A 23,710-nucleotide genomic window follows, 5' to 3' on the forward strand; every position below is an offset into this window, starting at 1 on the left:
AGCTTTAAAGAACAGAAATCACTTGTTGTTTCTTCTAAATCACTCTCTGGTGGATTTTCTGCTGACTACAACAAGCAGCCATTTGGTCATATGGAAGTGAAATAAAAGTGTTCCTGAAATGAAAAGGACTAAATGCGTTTATATATCGGGCTGTAAACAAATCTCAGAGGATTGAAAAATGAATTAATGTCATAACATAATATTTTATGAAAGCCCTGACATTTAAATTCGTCTATTGCGATTTCTCATGAGACGAGTTGCAGAAGTTGTTAATGAGTAACTCACAAGTTCTCAAGAGAACTCAAGCCGTAACCAGGAGGAGGATTACAGGGGATATTTAGACTAAACACATGGTGTAAATGAAGCAGTTTCGAGTCAAATTTCAATGCAGTATGGAGGCAGTTTATGTTATATTACTGTTGGTGTTTTTACGTTTGAAGAATCGGTCACTATTTACTTCAATTGTATTGGATTTGGCTGCAACGCTGTTTATCCCTGAAACTCCAAAAGTGTTTTGTGGAATCAAACACTTCACCTAATCGGCCATCGGCACAGTGGTTAGGAGATAAGCAGTGAATTTACCTTTCAGGGTGAACTATCCCTTTAACAGACTATCACATAGCTATAAGTCTAGTTTCTGTCTTTTACTTAAGAAATGTCACAAATGATCCAGATAACATCTTTAAGACAAGATACCTGTTGCAGCAGCAGAAAGTCAAAAACGAGGTAGACGAGAGAACATACGAATGGATAAAATATAATAAGAACAGACACAAATAATCAAATATAAAGAAAAGGAGCCTATAAACCCTCCTTTTCTTGGTTTTTGATTATTTTTGGGACTCAAATTTGGGGAAATATTAGAACATTTTCAGTGAAGGATGCTGGGGTGGAAAGGTTTGAACTCATCACACTATCACACATCAACTAAAAAATGATTAATACAAAAAAGAAACAGGCTGTATTTCATATGTCAAGTGTAAGTGTGGTAATATATTGTCCAAATAAAAGCACTTGAATCTCAGAGTTAGTCGAGAAAGGGGGCAGTTTGAGTGAGCCCAGAGCAAAATGACAAATCTCAGAATAATGAGGTCATGTTTAACATTTAAAGGGACAACATTACAGCCATTTTTCAAGTTAAGGGTTAAATGGTGGGCCTTCACTTGAGGAGTGGGGTGTGCGTTTGATTGCTGTTGGCTTGGCAGCAGCTAGGGGTCGCTGTGTCTGTGTCTGACCGGTGCCAGTGATCAGATAAGAGGCTGAGACACTCGCATTCCCCTGCAGTTCACTACTGGAGCCTGATCTGTGGTGATGGATTGTTCAGAGGAGGTTCCGTCTGTGTGCGAGGAGCCCTGCGCTCAGATGGAGCTGAAGATGGGGATGTCGATTTTCATAGATGTGAGTAAAACACGTTTAATGATCCTTAGAGAAAAATAACGACTTTAATATTCACCACTGCTGCTTACCTTTAGTTTTTGTGATAATCCGTGGCTTATCAAAGCAGTTGCATTTTTACTTTACTTTTTAGTTTCAGTGATTTATTTCTTAGATGTTTTGTATCACCTGAGTTAGTGTAGAACCCCGTTGTGTATGCAGGGTACAGACGGTTCCCTATGGGATGAATGAATATGACAAGCCTGACCTTTAATTTAGCCTCTTGCTCTCAAAGCCTGATCATCCATTTATATGTCGTTGTTCAGGAGCAAGTATGAAGTTACTGTAAGTGTTGACCTTTTTAAATCTCTAATGCTAAAACTTGCAGATTTCTTTTTACGTGTTGTGGATTTATTTATTAAAATCGAATGCCATGTATGTATCACTATAGTTTGTGATCTTTTTCAAGTGCTTCGCTCTCTCTCTCTTTCTCTCTCTCTCTCTCTCTCTCTCTCTCTCTCTCTCTCTCTCTCTCTCTCTCTCTCTCTCTCTCTCTCTTTGCTTTGTTCCTACCTTCCACCTCATTATATTAAACCCACATTTCTCCATTCTATGTCATTAAATTACGTGTCTTCACTATGAACCTGTTTGTGGCTCGGGTGGATGCTCACATGGGAGATTTTTATGAGAGCAGGAAGTCGTATATATAGATCACATCAAACGTCTCACTGATGTTGACGTATTGTGGAACTGACTGACGGGGAGTGACACCCCCGTCATGTTAAAAGACAAGATGGTCGACGGCCTGGATTCGGTTATTTCTTGACTTCTCTCTGTATGACTTTCTGCACACTGGCTCCAAATAGTCAATACTCCTGCCACAGGTTGTGTCTTCATGTCTTTATCCTTTTGATTGTGTTTCGGTGCCAGAGCTCCACTTCATTAGCAGATGTACTCGAGGGGGGGAAAAACCCATTCCTATTCTAGGTTAGATTAATTAATTGCTCATTGGATGTAAAAGATTAAACAGGATCAGACAAGAAAATGAGACCAAATCGTAGGTGGTTAAAGGGTTCGAAGCAGTGATGGTGTTGTTATTATCTGAATCATCAATGTGACACATACATGAGCAAGTAGATGTATAGATGAGTAATTGAAGAGCTGGAGGGCTGTAAACAACATTTATTTCCATTGTTGATTAATCTGCAGATCATCAGCGACACAGTGAATAATATTCATATTCTCATCAGGCCTCAGACAATCTCATGGATTAAATCATATCCAAATGAATACCTAGTAGAGCACCTCTGCCAAGACCCAACAGTCCCCTTATGAAAACACATTAAATTTGAAAGATCCGGATTTTTATTAATATCGTAGAGATCAGTCCCCAAAACATGCCTGATTTTGTGTCCAATAAGATCCATGAATTATTCTCAATAGTAAATCAAGGGGGAAGTTGAAAACAGCCCCAATCTCACATTGTTAAAGAAAATAAAAAAAATCCTTGATCCACTTGATAATCTATTCTTTCCTGACCTGTAACACCTCTTTACACCAAGTTTGGAGCCATTTAGTTGTATTTAGATACTATGGATCGTGTTATATCTATATATAACAGTAATAAAGCTGGAATCATCAAATACTTGCTAATCTTTGCTTTAAAATTGGCTTCAGTGACCATGAAATGCGCTGCTGATTAGACTTGTTGATCAACTAAGCTATTGATCGTCACGGCTCCAGACGGATGAAGACGGTTTCGATTTGGGACATAGACGTGACAATTGATTGTTTCCACGTTGCAGTGAACAGTGTTTTCTTCCCTCTGCCTCCGTTCATTCCTCACGCAGCCGCTCTGCACTGCGGCCTCGTGCAGATAAATGAAGCTGTGCTGAATCCGACTGACTGCTGATGGGAGTAAGATGTGGATTAAAGATGAGTGGGAACAGAAAGGCAGCAGGTCTCTGAGGATGTTGGACAGAACTGAAGTGATTGGCAGGAACGATTTAGTGAATCGGCCGAGTACTAAAGAACAGTTTTTAATTTGCTTCTTTATCCTCATGCCGACCGAGTCCAAGGAGGGAACAATTTAGTTTATGGTTTCAATTTTACATTTTAGAGGATTATAGTCAGATTCCGCCTGCAGTGATGATATGTAAAACCTCTCTGCTCAGATTCTGCTTCAGTGCCAACACGAGATGAGAAGATGCTATTTCGAGGTCGGCGGCTCGAACCTTTTCAGGCTGACGTGGTCATTGCCACTCCGACTTTCATCTCGTCTGGACTGTGGGGCAGCGGCATCAATAATTGAATGACCCACTGAGAGTGTGATCGATGATCCCCACCTGCACGCACTCACAAACACACACTTATTTGAACTTTGATGATGGGAAACCTGACAGTCTTTCTTCTCCCTCTCGTTACAGATTTTGCGGAGAGCTGATAAAAACGGTAAATATAACACAAACACCCTCTGGCGTTTTCCTTTGACGCCCTCACTCTGGTTTGTGAAATCAGACCTACAAGTTCCTCAATGAAATTCTGATCAGGACTCTCTGGCCATAGGCTTTCAGTTTCCATGGAAACAGGAAACTGACCATGCCCACACTGGCTCACGATCAGTTTGTAAATGAAGACGGACATCAAGAGTTTTTACTAGTTAGACACTGTTATCACTGCAGTCCACACTTAGCAACTTCAAGTTTTTACAGCTGGAGGCTCAACACAGATTCTGCTGTTGTTTCACCTTCGCTATCTTCTGCTTGTGCAGTGTAAACATACACAAATAAACATATATTTGTTGATAACTAGAGACAGCAGGAGTTTTATTCCCGTTCATCTGGCTCCAACCTGTCAACCTGAATACTCAGATGAAGAGAACCAAACAGGAAATGGAATAACACTGTGGATCTGCAGCTTTTATGGCACACAGGTCTTGCATTTTAATTGGCTAAGTCTGATTTATGAAGTTAAGTCAGACTAAGAGACGTTGAATGAAATAAGAATCCTTTGAATTCCAGTGATAAGATTTTAATAATTCACAAATGTTCTAAAGGCACATGCAGTCGACCTACTTATTGAAATTACTAATACATTAACTATTATACATCATTGAAATGAAAATAAGTTCTGGTTTCATTTCGTATTTCTGTGCAGCAGAAAGGAGAATAATTTGACGTTTTTGGAAACATGCTTTTCCAGAGTTCGATCATGTTAAAGTGGAAGATGGTTAAAGTGGAAGCGTATCTGTTCTGTCAGGTGGGCTTGAGACAGACGAGTAAAAGACCTGTCTGAAGAACCTCCTGTTCAGAGAGGCTGTCAGAGGTGCTGGTGGATGATGGGTTTCATACCTCCAGACAAAACCAGATTGGAGATTTCCCTTGTTAAAGTCCTCTTACTAAGCAAAGTTAACCAGATGTGAGCTGTAGCTTCATCTTTATTATTTAAAACAGACTGTAAAGATGGACGATGCATCTCCACTTCCTCCCAGTGTCCTGACATGAAGCCAAAATACTTGGAAAAAAATATTTATTTACATTTTATTTAATGAAACATAGAATAAAAACTGTAAATCCTAAATTGGAACTAGTTAATTTCTTTGACTGCATCCGATGCACCGCCAGGTTTCAGATCCTAGATATAAATACATCAGCAACAGGGATTAGGTTTAAACTGGCACATTAACAGACACCATTACGTCAGACAGCTGTCCTCCCACCAGCAGCACACAATTTGAACATAGTTGATATAAATGACCAAAAATAGCCGTTCAGAATTCATTATTCACATGACATGACGTGCTTCATAATTCAAATGGCCCACGCTGGGATGGATTTCAGGTCTCATCACGCAGGAAAATAAACAACCGTCACTCATCTTTGTTTTTTAAGTGTTTAGCAAACAGCAATATTTATATGTCAGGTTTGTTCCAGGACTATTTCTGAGCTCACTGTGAGTCACCTTGTGCTCCATTCATGTGTGTGTGTCTATGTGTGTATGTGTGTGTGTGTGTGTGTGTGTGTGTGTGTGTGTGTCTGTGTGTGCCTTTGTACAGCCTTCAAAAGGGGCTCATGCTCACATCATCAACAGTGACATGACATTCACACTGAGCACCACCTCCCGAGCAGGTCAGCGGTGAAAATTGAAAGATCACCACCTCACATCACACATGGGAAACACACCCTCGGAGCCCGGAGCTTCACCGAAATTCCTAACGATATGTCATCGGACCAGTTTGTCTGTGCTACTGACTTCCAGCTCCTGTCATTTCTGGATTTGTCTGCGATGCATATGAGGAACATTTTTTGAAACTGGTCACTTGGTCTCGCCGGCTGCTGCAGTCCTGACTGAGCTGCCCTGACAACTCGTTGACACGCTGCATTTGTGCTTCATCCCCAGACGACGGGAAGCTTTCCTTCGACGAGTTCAAGTCCTACTTCTCTGATGGAGTCCTGACATCTGACGAACTGAAGGAGCTCTTCCACACGATCGATACCCACAACACAGAGTAAGTCCGTTAATGTGCTGCTCTATCTGGGGATTAGGGTGAGGGAGGAGGGGTCAATAATATGTGTATGTGCTTCCGTGTCTCTTACATAAACAGTGAAACAGTGTTTCTGATGGATTGAAATTTCAGGTCAACACTGTGACAACTCAATTTGTCTCCAACCAAAGAGGATTTGTCAAATATAGTAATTTACTTTGATGCAGTCACAGCTCAGTTTTTGTCTCCTATGAGAATAGTCTTGACATGTTTTCAAACCAAACTGCACAAACTCACCAGGCTTAACTTTGATAAGAAATCCTGTTGGATGCTTTTGGAGAATATAATGTGAAAAATCCCGAAAGTGACTCTTGGCTTATAAGATATTTAAAGGAAACTGGGCCACACGCTCTGATGAGACTTTTTTCTATTTATTCATCAGCTCAGTATTGTTGAAGTGATGACGGTGATGAGAAGATGCGAAGTTAAGCATTGTGGGCAGTGGACTGTGTGTCTGTCCCTCTGCAGGACACAGGAGACTCATGTCAAATAAAAGTCTCTGTTCACCTGTCAACCTGTCGCACATTGTTAAATCTTACACGTCAGAATTTCAGTCAGACTTATATTAAATCTATTATTATTGCTTATTAACTCCCCACAATTTTGATATTTCACCAAGTGGCGGTTGAAGTAGGTTATATTCACATCAGCAGCAGGTCTATGGCCCACACTGGAATCCTTCTTCATCATTTATTTTAAATTTGCAAGCATACTATTTTATTAATACCCACTTTATCAATTATATAATACGTCACTTTAATTTCCATGTCCCTACTCTTCTGATCAAGAGGCTCGAAGAGGAATTTCAAATTCGCACCATCAGTGCTTTGCATTAGATCTGACTCGAATCCAAGGCCCTATTAAGTGTGTGTGAATATTGATCACGCCCCTTAGTGTAGTCTCGTTCTCTAGTCAGTCTTGAAGACTCTCTTTGATGCTCAGCAGCTGGATCCTGTTCACAGCCGCACAGAGGAGGCAGGGAGATCAGGTCAGGTCAGCAAACTCTGTTATACTGGGACAAATCTCTCGCAGGTACATATAGAGTGGATGCATTTCAGCAAGGACAACAACATTTAGAAGAATGTCAGAGGAGGACTGAACATTTGCAGCCGTGATATTTTAGGAAGATGAGAATTCTGTCATTAGGTGTGGAGATATCTGGAAGGTGTAAGAAACCTGAAGAATTATGCACAATCTGAGAAACTCGTTCTGCAGTTTCTCAATCAAACTGTCAAACTCAGAGTGTGTTCAATCCACCTCTGCATCACTGTCAGGTGTATGTACAGGGACAAAACAATCTACAAGTCTGCAACAAACTGTGTTTTTCAGTTTGCAGTCAAATCTTCACGTGAGTCAGTAGATCAACCAAAGTCATTAGTATTCATGTTGTCATGATCACCAGGTTTTAAAGAGAAATATGTGATTCTGGATCAAATCCGTGTTTAATATATTTAGACCGTTTTTAGTGATCATGCATAAACTACAGTCAGTTTTTATACTTGATTTATCTTTTCAGGCCAGATACAGCTTTGTGTCGTTAGTGTAGTAGTTAAATATGTGTAGTGGTGACTGTTTAGTGTAGTTTGCAAGCATCTCTGACCCATATTTGGTCCATTAGTAAATAAAACGTCAAAACATGCAAGTCTCCTTCAACGCAAAAGTCAGAGTTTCATATATCTAACCTGTGCTTTACCTCCTGTGTTCTGGTCTCTCGTCGTGTGGCTCTAAGTGTTTTCTCCTGTTTGGACCGATTGATCCCTGCAGCACTTTACCCTCTTGTGAATGACAGTTGCAGCTTGTGTGGAATAGAGTTAAAGCCAGTGTAATTCACAAGTGTCACACACACACACACACACACATACACACAGACCTTCTCCCTGAAGCACACTCATGCACAGACCTTCATCACAATCCGCTACACATTTTCTCAGGGGTTTCTGTTGAACATTTCGGTGTCTGGCCTCTGGCTCACACCTCTGAAGGGAGGCAAATGTAACTTAATTTCTTCTGACATATTTTTACTTGCTCCCATTCGTCATCACTTACTGATTTGAAAAATGACATGTAATTTGACCAAATCACAGTCTACAGAGAAAATTGCAGGGGGAAGAAAGATTAGTGTGTCGCATCCGTTAACCTTGGATATATCTGTTTCTACTTCTGTCAAAGACGGAATGTTTTCAATGGTGTGAGACAAAAACTACAGAACTGATTACCTTGAAACTTGGTGGAAGGATGAGGGAGAGTTAAGGGAAGTACCGCTTACATTTTTGTGCGGAACCGAATGACGAGGAAGATTCAGGATGTTGTTTTTCACTTTACTTAACATGTTGCTTGTTTTTTACATTTTCCTTGATTTCTCTGAGAATAATTCATGGATCCTGATGCAAACAAATCCAGATTCAGATGGTTTTAGTTTTATTCACCATTGTAGTTTAATAAATCCTTTTTAATCTAAATATCTCATGTTTTGTCTTTCAGCAACGTGGACACTGATGAACTCTGTGGTAAGTTGACTCCCTCTCTAAATAAATAAATACAAAATTTGAATTTTCTGCATAAGAAGCTTTTCTGCTTGATCTATGCGGCAGCACCGTAGACTCAAATGTTATGTAACATTTTCCCAGCATAAGGAAAGAACCATGTTAGACATGGTCACATGCTCTATGACCAAACCCCTGCAGGCTGTGTCAGGGAGGTGTCACACTAATGCTGCTTCAACAGAACACCTAAAGCCCTGTCCGACTTCCTTAACTCACAAAATCTTTCTCTCTTTTTTTTCCCATCCTGTAAAGATTATTTCTCCCAGCACCTCGGTGAATATGAGAACGTCCTGGGCGCCCTAGAAGACCTGAATAAATCCATACTGAAGGCCATGGACAAAACCAAGAAGGTAAGACTTGAACAAGCAGTGAATCTGATGAACCAACGTCATTAGGGTACGGATTCTTTATGGATATTTATCTTTGGTGGACATTGGTCAGCCTGTCAGCATTGTGTGTGTGTGTGTGTGTGTGTGTGTGTGTGTGTCTCTATTTGACTCAAACAAGGGATGTGACTTTAGTGTCATGAGGTGAGAGGGAGGAAAATCAGCAAAAATGAAAACCATTGGGAAGCGATGCAATATAAACACAGATGAGGCAAACTCCAATCATGTGTTGTTGATTTATTTTGTATACACACACACATACACACACACAAAAACACACACACACACACACACACCTGCTTCAAGCAAACAGTGTAAGAAAAATCTGCTGAAATAAGAGGACTTCTGTTTCTGTAATTATTCAAACAGCGTGTTCATTTTCCTTTAAGATTAAGATTAAGATTACGATTAATCCCAAACACATGCACAGACATGCAAAGGCACACTCATGCAGGTAGGGAAATTTAATCTCTGCTTTTGATCAATCTGGTGCAAGACATTCAGTGCAGTGAGCGACCAAGTACGGCACTCAGGGAGCAGATGTTGGGGGAGTAAGGTGCCTTGCTCAGGGGCACTAGACAGTGTAGGGAGACTCTTGGATCAATCCAGGTTCGTCTTTTGTTGTCTCTCCGTGGAGTCGAACCAGAGACGAACCAGAGACCTTCTCTGCCCATTGTCCAACTTTCCCTGTTACACATTCACAACACACACACACACACACACAAACACACACACACACACACACACACACACACACGCACACACCTCCACACAGCAAACATCACACTGACATCCCATGTTGTGCACATAATGATAATAATAAGGGATGTTTGATTTACTCGCAGTGTGGCATGAGCTTCACGCTGCAAAACACTCCCAGCATGCTCCTGTGCTGCCCAGCTGGCTTCCTCACATCTCCCATTAGTCACAATTCCATCACCGAGCGAGCGAGGACGAGCCGAGACTCATTCATTTTTACTGATTAACCAACCAGAACAAAATGCGTTATGGTTCTTTTTGTCGCGTAGTCAACGCTGACGAGGAAGTAAATTTGTTGCTGAAGAAAATACACTGTGACATTATGGGAGAGGAGAAAACAGAAGGTAAACAATAAGGACAAGCAGCAGTGCACTCCATCTGCAGGGAGAGCCTCTTTTTCTCTCTACCACTGACTCTCTGGAGCACCGTGTGGGAGGCAAACCACCCATTTGTCAGGGGTCGATTTTCATTAGCAAGGAAACAAGGTTACACACGTACACATCTAACTCCTGCACGGAAAAGCAGCAGTAACTAGAATGGCACTCAGCGGAGCACATGCCTCTGCCAAGGCCCAATGGTCTCAATTCAATCAGGCTGCACCACATTTCACACACTTTCCTCTGAATGCGTATTTGCTGCACCTCAACAAGTGCCAAGCTTTGATGAGGTGCGAGAATACAATTGCACCTCATAACATTTTTCTTTTTTTTCCAGGAGAATATTTAAGAGCGGGAAGTGAGACAGAAAAATAGCCCTCAAACATCAGATTACTCCCATCAACGCTCCTGATGTTGTTTCCTCACAGACACACAACCACACAATGGATATTCGAGCTCAAATGAAAAAAAATTGTGCAGAGGTGAGGAGATATGGACCAAAGCGACAAATTTCAAATCACATTACCACACCAGACTGTGAGAGAGAGACAGGATTTCACAGCGCTGCGGCTCCTCGGCAGCCTTTTTTAAAGTGCTTACACTTTGAAGCCTCAATCTTAGTTTCCTCCTCTGCGGAGCGTGTGTGAAGCCACAAAAGATTTCTGTGACCCTGAGTCACAGCACGATGAAAAGAAATAAGGAGAAACATATAATGTGCATGCTGAGGGAGGAGGAGAACAGATGCTACATTGTCACACACTGAAGCCCAGGCTTCTCTGAACTGTATATGTATGTGAGTGGGTGGTCTCTGGCTGTGAATGTGTGAGAAGGAGCTGGCTGCATGAGTGTGTCAGTGTGTGTGTGTGTGTGATTTAGCAAATCCCTAGTTAGAAACTAGCCTTAACTTTTATGACCCAAATTTTCTGAAGAAGTTCTGACAAATCACTCACAGGTGGATTTGAATAGAGAATTTCACGTAAGCATTTCAAACTGCTTATAAATGAAATTGGATGATTTGCGTTCAGGGTTTTAAAAATATTGAGCTGAAGAGGTAATGTCCTGTTAATCTTAACTAAGGGGCTCGGGTAGTGTGATCTTGGCAGCTGTGTCTCCAACAAACCACTAATTTGACCTTTTGCACAACTGAAAATGAAAGATGAAGGGGAAAAGAGAATACAGTCAGTCAGTGTGGACACACACACACACACCCACACACCCACGCACACACCCAGGTGTAGATCACAGGAGGTAATCTACGTCCAGATTGGAGACAGGAGACTAACCTTTACCATTTTTTTGTTCTGACTCACTCTCGCTGAGTGAATGTGTGTGTGTGTGTGTGTGTGTGTGTGTTTGTCCCACCAATAATGATTCTAGGCTTTTAAAAGCACAATGCTTATAAAACCAGACTTAATGAGTTGTACTTATTTAGTTTATCTGTCATCATTTTGAACAAGCGGTTCCCTCTTCGGTCAGAGATGCTTCTTCTGCTGCTAGGATGACAACTGGAGAGAAAACTTGATTCTAATGATCGGCTCTATATTCTGAAAAAGCTGCTCAGAGTTCAGCTCTCTTGTGTGAAGAACCTCGCTCCACGAACTGCAATTAGTGTGTGTGTGTGTGTGTGTGTGTGTCCCTATCCGTATTGCACCTTAGCAACTATTAAACATGGAGCTTTTACAATCGAACCACCTTCCTTTTGAAAGTGCCGCAATTACCAACAGACAAAAAGAGTGAAACACATTTATTTTCTCGCTATCTCTCTCTCTCTCTCTCTCTCTGTGTCTCACATCTCCCGGTTCATCCATCTGTCTTTCTCTTATCTAGCTTGTATGTGTGTTTCCCTTCAGAAATCTTTTTATTAAGTCAGTGCACAAACACTTTTGATCATAATATAATGTTTTTGTCACAGAGAGTAAACAAAAACACCAGTTTGTTCGTTAAAGCTTCATTTAGCAATATTTTTTTGTATATTTCCTAGTAACAATGGATTAAATGATCAGATGATGTTAGCAATGAACACAGTAAATTATAAATCCAGGATATGTTGAAAAGACCCACAATCCCGAGCTCTTATATAATCCTCAATGAACGCAGGCGTTGTTTAATTAGCAGGAGACGTCTGGGCATTGAGTGACATCTGGCTGGCAACGTGTCACGGCTTCTCCTGTTCTACCCCGTCGTCATTCGTCCTGCTCTTATTCTCCTCCTCCTCCTTCTCCTCCTCTTCATCTTGACTGACAGGAGTATCAGGAGTCCACCCACCTTGAGCAGTTTGTGACCCGCTTCCTGCTGAAGGAGACGACCAATCAGCTTCATTCGCTTCAAAGCTCACTCGAATGCGCTATGGAAACCACTGCTGAGCAGACTCGGCAGGAGAAGTGAGTGTGCTCAGGTCCTCACATACACACACACACACACGCGAACTGACACACACACACACACACACACACACACACACACACACACACACACACACACACACACACACACACATACACACACCAAACAAACAACCACCCTTTAGAACATGGACAAAATGTGTTGTACAGTGGCAACTATAATTACAGTGCAATAGACAAGAGGGTTTCCTGCCTTTTAATTTCACTAGACCACCTGTTCCTCCTTGCCTGGAGATGTCCGTAATCCTTTTATTTATTCCATCACTGTGCACGTCCCCTCCCTGTTGGGAAATATAGGCAAATTGAGGATGCAAATTAAAAAGCTATTTTGAAGACGTGAGAGAAATGAAATACCGAGAGAGCGGCATGACACACCTGACATGGATGCTGCTGCTGCTTATGTCAACACAGAATCATATATCTGAAATAGAAAAACTATGCAAATACATACTGTTGATGTTATTTCAGTCTCTTAATCTGTTTGTACCTCCTACAAATGTGTCTAATTCAACTAGGATACATAAGATTGATGATTATTCTTGACAGCTCAATGATTAGAATATGACTTTATGTGGTTACCATGAAATAATCCTCTTGTTTAACTGACAATGAAAGAATGAATTCTGACCCTGCAGCTTTTCTGTGTGTGAGAGGAGTGGATCATTGGATCATTGATGATTAAACCTGAGGGGAATATGTGCATGTGTGCGTGTTTGTGCGTTTCTGTGTGTGTCTTTGTGTGTGTAATGTTCGATCAGTCTGTCTATATGCAGAATTTTGGCATGCCCCTGGCGTGCTCAGTTCATTAGTGTTGATGACTCACCAGTGTACAAGTGCACAAGATTACATTGAATGTGTGTGTGTGTGTGTGTGTGTTTTCATGATATATTTAAAGAACAGACGATGACGCACGTCTTTCTGCCTCCCATCTCGTCACCTGTCCAACTTCACTGAATCCACACTTCAGCTGCAGCCTCACAGTGATTTATGTCCGACTTCTGAGCCCGACACTCTCGAGAAACAGCAGTAGCCTATGAATTATCACTGCATTGAGACGTTAGATCAGTAGACCTGTCCCTAATTGGTAGTTTTTCCTTACTCTAGAAGTTGGCACCTTGTTGAGCCTTATACGAATTGTGATTTGTGAATATGGCCTCTACACATAACACATGATTGATAAATTGATATTGAGAGCATAAATGCCGACAAGTATGGCCACATCCAGCAAGTCCTTTTGATTCAAAAGGGTCAAAAAGCTCTTCGCTAAGTGTGTATAATGTGTATTTTTGTTGACAAGTATTACATTTTGAGACACCGCACATGTTTATTTTCACTGGGGAAAACTATGTTCTTGGGTAACTGACATTTGAGTCACAGCGACCTTCACATACTCTATTCCCTCCCTCTTCTCACCTCCCCTCTGTGTCTCTTCCTCTCTCTTTCCCTCTCATGTTATTTCAAAGTGTTACTGCCCCTCGCTCCCAGAGCTGCTGCTTCCTCTCCTCCGTCCATCCATCTCTCCACCGCCACACTAGGGAAAGTCCCCCGTGGTGCTGAATGCAATCACTCTCCGCTCCTCCAAACATCTAGAGGCTCTGGCTGTTTCTCCAGTGGCTTTAAATAGGCTTCTCGGGTCAGGTATACACGCTGAATGTGTGAAGAGGCTGTGAACAAACCAAAGATCATATCCATGGAGGCTCGGCATGACTCAGGCATACAGGGCACAAAGCGACATATGATGGAAACACCCCCACCAGACTAACCTTTGTTGTGTGGAGAAACAATCAGCCATAATCGATCACCTCTATAGAAAGGGATGGATTAAAGTGACATGAAGGAAAAGGTCCTGGATTCTTGTTTTTCTTCTGCTGAAGCTGAACACGATTAAACAGCGATTGAAGTTGCTGCGTAGCTGAGAATATGATTCACTTTCAGACTGAATCATCAAGAATACAGACATTCATTTTACTGTAACTATAGTGGATTCATTACGATATTTCCCCCAAGACATGCAAAGCGGCTTTTAAAATCTTGAATAAAGCAACCCAACGCTTTTTTGAGAAATGGGATTTTTCTAAATGAGCTGATTGGTGTTTCTGTATTTTAAAATGACAGTAATTAATACTCACATTTTCCATATGACAAAACCTATGGGTAAAGCTGAAAATGCCAAGTTCTGCATATAAAGTGGTGGATTAAAGGAAAAGTTCAACTTTCTCTACGTCTCATTTATCTTGCTCGCCCCACCTCCTCTAATCAGCTGACTACACTAATCCAATCAGATTTTTTTCATTCCATTTTAATTGTCAATTTCTGCCATGAATATAAAATACAGTCCGATTTTAATCGATTCCAAGATTGATCAAATGAAATATCAGTCGAATGAAATTAAATTATCCTACAGTGAATTCCCTTTACCCAAAAAGTTTAAATATTAACAATTTAGCTGTGCAAGCAAGTAAGTAACTTTGCACCAACATAACTGTGTTATGTCGGAAAAGTGTAATAATATTGGACGAAAGCCTTTTATCAGGAGTCTCAGCTCCACACATCAAACCTCCGCACAAATTTATAAATACATGCATGTGAATTCCCCTGCAGACACACACAGCGCCCCCCCCCCCCCCCCCCCCCCCCAAAAGCCGCAGCCGCCCCGAGGTGGTGTCAGATTTGGGGCCGAACAACTTGACAGCAGTAGATAAATCTCAGGTGATGTCACCCCGTGGCTGCACGTACCTTGTCACTGCCATGAGCATCACTGTCAGACCGCTTGACCTACAAGTTCACTGAAAGCTAAGGAACAGTTTTGAGGCTTTTTCAAATGTATTCTTCAATCACCTGGGCGCCCTCTTAAAGAGTGAATAGAAAAATATGAGTGGGAAATGATGTCAAGCTCTGAAATATCTCAGTGAAAGTCAAAAGTGCTCCCTCCTGTTTAAGTATACTTCTTGGGCGTTTATTCGATTTAGTGAAGGAGAGACAGGAGGAGTGGGGACAGAATGTTGGAATGAAATCGAGTAACTGCTCCGATTTGTCAGAAGTTGAACTGGGAAGCTGTTTTTCAAGGCGTATAAGCCCATATGTGTCCTAACCATTGAGCTGTTTTATGGTATATTATATGGTACAAGATACATACACACACAGATACTTGGTACAATCGAGTGCACATGACTGACACTGGAATCACAGAGCCACACTCCGTTTATGTTTTCAGCGTCAGCAGACGGTTGAGTAATGTTTTTTTCACAGTGGGGCCCATCTGTTTTGCGATGAGAGCAGTGAACAATGAAAAGTGCAGCGCAAAAGGTCATTTGATGTTAGTTTTACTTCACAGAGGGTTTTAAAAGTCACGCACTGTGTGTGTTTCACAGTCACAACCATTTTAAGAAGAAACATTCTAAGCTATTGTGATGTCAGGGTAACTATTGTCCCCTGGTGACTCCAGACAAGGTCCTCTGAAGCCAGAGGGGTTGACCATCCAGTGGTCGGGCCGTCGCTCCAACAGGAGGCTCCAGAGGAACAGCAGCCTGTCGCCCAACAACCCGCTTCTTAGCCTCGTCAACTCAGGTGAGTTGATATGTTCACTTTGTTGTGTTATAGCATGTCAAACACTGCATCCTGTCGTCTGACACGTCCTGCACCTCTTTCTTGAGCTACATCTTCTTGCTGCTGGGCCAGAGTCTGTGTCTCCCAGGTTCAGGGAGCAGAGAGAGGTGGAGGGTGGAGGTCTTCTCGTGCCCCTGTGTTTCAAAGTGTAGATTCCAAAGATGGGAATAAACATTCTTAGAAAGATAGAGGGGATCATAGAGACCTTCTCAGGGCTGCACTCGACCCCAGCATAGAGGCACGTCCTCTGAACATGCAGTGATCTATCACAGACGTCATACGGCGATGCCTTTTTCTCTTGCTGTGTAGGTTTCCTCCCACAGTCCACAGACATGCCACTCAGGTTCATTGAAGACTCTAAATTGCTCACTGATGTGAATGTGTGCGTGACTGGTTGTTTGTCTCTATATGTCAGCCCTGTTATAAAGAGACGACCTGTCAGGGGTGTAGCCTTTCCCTCGTCAGATGTCAGCCCACTGCAGCCCTCAGTGGATGAGTGGTATCACTGATGGACGGATGGATCTTTCAAGGCTTCCCCCCTTTTAAGCACAGTCCATTTTCCTGCAGTTTAACTTGCTCTCTTACAGCCCAATTTCCTTCCATGAGAGACTTACTGTCAGTGATTGCAGAGCGACTGTATGAGGTCCTGCACAGTGGGCTGCAGCTGGCCTATAGTGCTTTGGCCTGTAAAGGGCATCACTGAACGGCTTTTTTCCCCAAAGTCCTGAAAAATAGACACATAAGCTGCTTTCAGACCTGCACTGAACCTTGGGTTATTTTGTCGAGGGGCTGATGTTGAGGATGCCAATGTACGAGTGAGATCCTCACATCCTGGGGAGCTGGTCCTGTCAGCCCCTCGGTAAAGACCCTTCATAATGTCCAAATGAGCCCCTGTTGGAAAAGGGCAGGAGAGGATTCAGTGAGTGAGTGGATGTGTTGATGATGCTTCAAACACATGACAGATGCAAAAAAGACAACCATCCAGCTGTGGTTGCTAGGAGATCTTTTCAAACATGGCAGAGCCTCTTTAAACTTCGATCACAGGCCTCAAAGCTTTTCCATTGATTCCCGTTGGTCCCGCTTTGTGTAACATGAAAGGAAAGCTTGAAATGCCTTCTGGGACCCGGCTACGATTTAAGTAGTGTCAGACAATCAATGGAGGATTTGTGTTTAAAATACAGTGGCTGTATGCAGCGGCGTTCATCCCTGCCCCTTTGTTGTTTCCTGTGAAACCTCCTCCAGGCGTTTATGATGAAGACAGCCAGTGGATGTTCCAGGTCAACAGACTGCAGAAGCTGATCGACCGCCTAGAACAAAAGGTGGCTTGCTTTCTTTGAACGTTTCCATTATCTCCTCCTACCTGCTCCTTTTCCCCTCCGGCCTTCCACACTTCTTATTTCCCATCTGTTTCCTCTCATAACCGCGGCCATCTGCTCTTTACACCCCTTTTCTCAAATTAACCACAAATTATGTTGAGTGGATTCAAACAATATCAACTGTTTTACTCAACGACACCTTCCCACACACAGACACCGACACATATGTACGAGGGGATATGTGGAGAGGCCCACAGCTGACATGTGAATATATATATAAATATGATTATCAAATGGTATGTTAATTCTGGGATAAGGATATTTATGAGCCCAAAATGTGGAGGAACTTCTCTTTCTGCCGTTTGACCTAGTGAATCGTGAAAAGCTTTGGCCCTTTGGCGCGTAGTTTTCCTTTACACAGTTGGCAACTAACATAGTGGAGCAAAATTCTAAATGTTTACCTCATCAACTCAAAATATGTCAATGTTGTGCGTTCAAACACCTGGATTCTTGTTTCCTTCATTACCTGAGCCTGATGTTGTTGTGGATTCTCGTTGTGCAGGAGATTCGTCTGGAGCCGGCTGAGGAGGAGGTCCTGGACAGCAAAGCGGTCAGTTTGCAGACTTTCCTTTTTTCTTTTCTCACTGCTTTTCTGTGTAGGCCTCTTCACGTAAACTATTATTCTGAAAAGGTGGAGTGGTGCTGAAATGGAGGCCACGTTGACAACAGGCGCTCAGGGGTTGTCATGGCAACAGCTGGGAGGAAAACTTGTCACAAGTGTTTCTCTTTCCTCCTCCTTTGCTCTGCCTGTCCTTATCTCTAATCTCAGTGTTTATAGACTCAATATTTATTTAGATTTATTAAGATGGGCCTCATGTTCAGAGAGCAGACTTGTGTTTTGCAGGTGTGTGAGATAGAGAGATAGAGAGAAAGAGAAGGAGAGGGAGTGTAGTGCGTCACATATCTATTGCTTTATCACCAGGTAGAACCACATGGTACATTATATACATTGTAATTCATAACACTTGTGAAACTCTTGCTACTGTGGAAATGTCACATATAAGCCCATATGGGTTTTGAGCATTTCACCATTAATAAATTCACATGGTGAGGACACGTTTCATTTCAGATGATTAATCTGAGCATCACATGCAAATCACGACTGAGGTGATACATTCACATGAAGGAGAAATCCACAAGATTATTGACAAGTAGCTGAAGTTTGGGCTTTAACGGTTTAAACATTTTGCAAATAGTTATAACAGCAGTCGAACAACTGGGTGATACAGCCCAAAAATATATCAGAATGAAAATCAGTCGAAATAGATAATTACCACTAGTATTTCCATCAATGTCAAATTATTATTTATTTAAGGTTTAAAGACCAAGCTTGTGGTTTTAAACTCTTCAGCAGAGAACATTTGACAGATCCTAAGTTCATCAGTATATGTGGGACTTTTTTTACGAAGCCATTGATGAAAATTATGTTGCAAAATGTATTGATATTGATTTTTATCACCAAGGATGTTCCACATGTGCGATCAGTAATTTCATGTGACATTTTTCATAAGGACTGGTTGGTATCGGTGGTGAAAGTGGCTGAAGCCATAATACAACATGCCTATTACATTTCACTGTCGAGTCTCATCAGTAGTGTGGGAGGCGTCTCAGTGTGTGTGTGGGAACTAATCAAAGCGTAATTGCTTTTAACACTGTGTGTCAGTGGGAATAAATGCGCTGCTGAGAGAAAACCAGTGATGACCCTTTGATGGTGTGCGTGCGTGTGTGTGTGTCAGAGACAGAGAGAATGTTTTCTTTTTTATGTTTCTTAATTAGCCACTGAGAAAGAGTCCCTAGGTGTTTTATCAGTCACACACATCATTAACACACACCCTGTGTACTACAGGCCAATGGGCAAACCATTCACTTCCTGTTCCCATCATCCTCTCTGCCTCTGTCAACAATTCCTTATCAGCCACAGGGAATCATTCACATACATGTCGTGATGTAACAGGTTCTCTTTGTTCCCTGCCGTCCTCATCTCTGCAAAACCAGATGCTGATGTCTTTTTTCCCTCTTCGATGCTTTGTCACACTCTGGCACAAGAAGCTGCTGCCGGGACATTAGATTATAGATGATATCAATCTTATAGGCTTCTATTATTCAGTGCCGCATTAGTCACCAGCTTTCTGCTAACACGTTGAGCCAATGTGGAACTCTGCCAGAAGATTGTTTTGAATCCCCCTCAGCTCCGTCAGACTCGCTCACAACCAGAAGCAAGTTCTGACCCCTTTTGTTGTCTGTGTGTGTGCTGGTGTGTGTTCTGGTGTGTGTGTGTGTGTGTGTGTGTGTGTGTGTGTGTGTGTTTGGTTTTGTGTGTGTCTTCACAGCACATCCTGATAGTCCAGAGGCAGCTCTCTGTGCTGGAGGAGGAGCTGGAGGAGTTTCGTCAGGCTCTCCGACAGTACATGGAGTGTGCCTGTGCCCAGACTGGATGTCTACAGTCAGTTCTTATTTTACTTGTTCACTTTGCATCTGGGATTTCTGCTCTTTTGCTTTTTCTATTTTACTGAGCTTTTAAAAGAAGAGTAAAAAATGTTAATAAATGCAACTGAAAAATGAAAAAGGAACCTGTCCCCATGAAACAAGAGATTTAACATTTAATCATATTCAGATCTGTATGTTAGCAGGTCAGTAAGATCTGATTTTACACTCTAACTGTAGTTGTTGTGTCATCATGAGACCGAAATCCTTCATGCTCGTACTGTGGGTTCAACTTTATCCAAACCGTAGACTGTTTATAAAGATGGACGACATGCCAGCTCCCCAAGAGTGAAGCCAAAGGGTCTCGACTGCCCTCTGTTGGCTGACGGCAGTATAGGTTATAAAGCCCCCCCTCCACCATGTTAGTGGATGGGATGGGGACCAAATCAAAAAAGTCAAAGTATACATCAAATAGATTTTTCTCCAATAAGGTTTCAACAGTTTAGGTTGTTATCACAACACAGATGTTTGCTGAAGTGTTTATTTTGTGCTAAAAAAAAGGTACATTATAATGAAAAAAAAATTGTAAAATCTTGCAAATAGAAACTGAGCTGCAGTGTAATGTTCTGACATCACCTCAGACCACAGCAACATGCTGACGACAATCGAAAGAACATTTCCATTTTCTTCTTCTCCAGCCAAATATTTAAAATGTAATTTCTTCCACCATGACGCCCAAATCGGTTAAATTCAGCTGAATCCCTTACAAACCAAAACGCGGCCGCCTGCAGAACCGTGTGACATTTACGTGGTTTGCCTTCACAATTGCTCTAATTACCAAGTCATGTAAAATCATTTTCAAGTTTATACGACTCTTAAATCTGAAGCAGCACACTTCATAATCACCATAATTCCAGGGCGAAGCCACAGAAAAGACGATTTGACAGATCCACGGTGCCTGCGCTCAGCCCGAGTGTAGGAAACAAGAGGATGTGTTGGGGGACATGATGTCGCACACTAATTACTGATTGCATGACTTGAGCTCTCTCTTGTTTTGCATTTGGCAGTGTCGCAGTTCAGCGTCTGGCAAATGAATCACGCTTCATTCTCTATGAATTCTGGGAGCACAACAACGTGTGGAAGAAGTAAGTATTCGCCGGCACCGTATGCATCGCGACTAATGCACCGTAACCCTGCCCACATGAATCCCAAAATATTATCTTTACTCAGCATGAACCCGCTGAGGGGAGGTCTGGTTCCCACTGTGTTAGGGACACTGAGTCTGTGAAGCGTTAAGAAGAACAGAGGAGAGCCACTGTTACATCAGGGAGAACAAAGATTAAAGAGAAACTGATACTAGAAACCTAAATTACATTTTTCCTCAAATTTTGAGTTTTTTTACTGTATTAATCTTAACATTTGGCTACATGTATTTTGTTCAAGATGCCATGTATTGTTTGCTATTGCCAGACATTCAAAATGTAATGAAATACTTCAAACACGCTGCTATACACTTTTTTTATTAATTTGGTAACTGATATTTTGATATTTTACATTTTGTGCATCCCTGAAATCTTCTGCCAAAGAAGATCAATTTACAAAAATGTAATCCTTAATATGCCAAATTAAAACCTTTACATTCCATAGAACTTTTTATCCTAAGTATGTATACATGCATGTTTAAATTCTTGGATTCCTAATACCAAATAGCCAAGCAGATTAATCATATATTTGTAGATGTCAAAATATATGAAGTCCTCCATTCTGACTTCATCCTGTCATGTCTTCTTCTTCTCCAGCCACCTGCAGACCAACTACAGTAAAACCTTTCAGAGGGGGAACGTGGACTTTCTGGAAACTCCTGAGACCCTAACCACCATGCTGGTTCCTGGTAAGAACATTCATTCGTTGAGTCGTCAGCCCTCTTCAGCCTGAGCCCTCTTCAGCCTCGGGCGACCTCTCACTGCAAGCTGTGCAGACAAATGATGCATGAACCCACAGAACTCAGTTTAAAATCCCAGCCCCGATGTCAACGATGTACAAAATCACTTCATGCTCCCACTCACAAGGACTCGGAAATGAATAAATCTCTCAGAGGCATACACAGAGGAGGGGGAGCACAGAGTCTAATTGATTGGGCTCAAATCAGAGGTCTTTGTCTTTATATTTCTCTTTGTCTCGTCCCCAGCGTCGTGGTGGGTCCTCAACAACAACTGAAATAAGACATCACCCCTCACTGATCGTCACTGATGAGTGCAGAGAGCAAACAGTCACCTGTCAACTCGTCAGGAGGTCCACAGTGGCACAAACACATATACACACACACGTACACACGTACACACGTACACACGCTAATTCAACACAACTCGTGCAGTCATGGTGATTAGAATAGATTTCATGACCTCCATGTTTCGTCATAGTTAGGTGGTAGGGGGAATAGCCCGCGTCTGTGTGTTTGTTTACGCTCCTGCACGACGCTCTAACCTGCGAGAAGCAATGACCTGATCCGACATCATCACTGTGTTTGACGGGACATCATCTGCAGCCCGAAGTCGATCATGAGTGTGTGTGTGTGTGTGTGTGGGTGTGGGTGTCATAGATTACCTTTTGGGGACAAACTTCAGACTAAAGACCAGTTAATTGGGGACGACTTGAAAAGGTTGATTTTTGTTTAAGGGCAAGTCTCCAGGAAATTAATGCAGGTCTATGTGATGTTCCTAAAAGTGACCTGTGACGACATGTTTGTGCTTGTGTATGATTCTGTGAGTGCGTGTGTGTGTCCCCATAATGTATTTTAAGGTTACTGTGTATATTATTAGTAGTTAAGGATTCAGTTAGGAGTGCAAGTCTCCAGGAAATGAATGTAAGTCAAAGTAATATCCTCTAAAGTCATGGAGACATGTGAGTGTGTGTGTGCGTGTGTGTGTGTGTGTGTGTGTGTGTGTGAGAGAGAGAGAGAGACGGAGAGAGAGAGAGATGAGATATAATTGTTTCTGTTGTAGCAGCTCATTAAACCAATATCCTGTGTTTAATGTGTCAAATTGAGATTTAAAAAAAATTGTTGGTCATAAATAAAGACGATATATTGTTGTGTATGTCGTGTTCATATCTTGCTAAGTCTTTCAGGGTCCCTGTTTTGTTTGTCTTCTCACTCTATTTAAAAAATAACGTGAAATTGAGTTTGACTATCAGCTGAGATGTTCATGTCTGGGCCTTCTGCATCTTCCAGTGTCAGAAATAGAGACTTCTAATTAAATAGAGACCAAATCTAATTGGTTCATTTTCAGACTCAACACAACAATTTAATTTGAATTAAAAGTGTTAATTCTTGACTTCAAGCTGGTGAAAGGCTCATTATCTGACTTGGTGCTCTCTCAGCTGCTAAAACTGAGATACATTCACATCCAGGGTGTTTGCAACTCAAGTTACTGCAAATGCTGCCACCTAGAGGACAAAGAAGAGAACTGCAGCTATAGGAAAATAGACTGCTCAGAATTTTCCTGAACTTTCTGTTGGATAGAGACAAAAAGTATTTAGGATTAATGAACTTGAATTTTGTATTTTTATACACAAGCTGGGGGCTAGGATAAATGGATGCAAATCAATCATATCAACCCAAAATCGTATTAAAGCCTCAAAAAGCTTAAATTCAAATCATAATGTGTCACGACTGAACCATGTGGATGTGTTTCAAACTGATTTGATTGACATATCGGCAAGAACCCCACAACTTTCATCACTTTAAATCCAAGCGTTGCAAAACTTAGGAAGGGTGAGGACCTCTCTGCAAATAAAGGTATAAAAATAGGTCACCGAAAATAAATAAAAGGAAGGGAAATATTGCTGTGACCGGCGCAGGGAAGTACGTCACATCATCTTTTATCGAACTGAGCCTCATCTATTTCAAACCAGTAAGAAGA

General features: G+C 41.8%; 1 protein-coding gene across 1 annotated transcript; it reads left to right on the plus strand.

Moving 5' to 3' along the window:
- Positions 1 to 1,259: 1,259 nt before the first annotated feature.
- On the plus strand, positions 1,260 to 22,116 carry necab1 (N-terminal EF-hand calcium binding protein 1). Its single transcript, XM_062409237.1, has 13 exons — positions 1,260 to 1,398; positions 3,801 to 3,825; positions 5,773 to 5,881; positions 8,399 to 8,424; positions 8,713 to 8,810; positions 12,227 to 12,363; positions 15,830 to 15,951; positions 17,233 to 17,309; positions 17,869 to 17,916; positions 19,697 to 19,809; positions 20,858 to 20,935; positions 21,590 to 21,681; positions 21,979 to 22,116. The coding sequence occupies exons 1-13, from the start codon at positions 1,312 to 1,314 to the stop codon at positions 22,005 to 22,007; spliced, it is 1,041 nt and encodes a 346-aa protein (XP_062265221.1). The 5' UTR covers positions 1,260 to 1,311; the 3' UTR covers positions 22,008 to 22,116.
- Positions 22,117 to 23,710: the final 1,594 nt, after the last annotated feature.

The sequence above is a fragment of the Platichthys flesus genome, chromosome 17 (assembly GCF_949316205.1).
Source record: "Platichthys flesus chromosome 17, fPlaFle2.1, whole genome shotgun sequence".
In the NCBI taxonomy this organism is placed as follows: Eukaryota; Metazoa; Chordata; class Actinopteri; order Pleuronectiformes; family Pleuronectidae; genus Platichthys; species Platichthys flesus.

Excerpts from the sequence above, each read along its gene's own strand:
- necab1 (XM_062409237.1), top strand. The coding sequence starts at position 1,312 with ATGGATTGTTCAGAGGAGGTTCCGTCTGTGTGCGAGGAGCCCTGCGCT. Across the intron at positions 8,425-8,712 it reads GGACACTGATGAACTCTGTG|ATTATTTCTCCCAGCACCTC; the intron begins GTAAGTTGACTC and ends CATCCTGTAAAG. Across the intron at positions 20,936-21,589 it reads CACAACAACGTGTGGAAGAA|CCACCTGCAGACCAACTACA; the intron begins GTAAGTATTCGC and ends CTTCTTCTCCAG.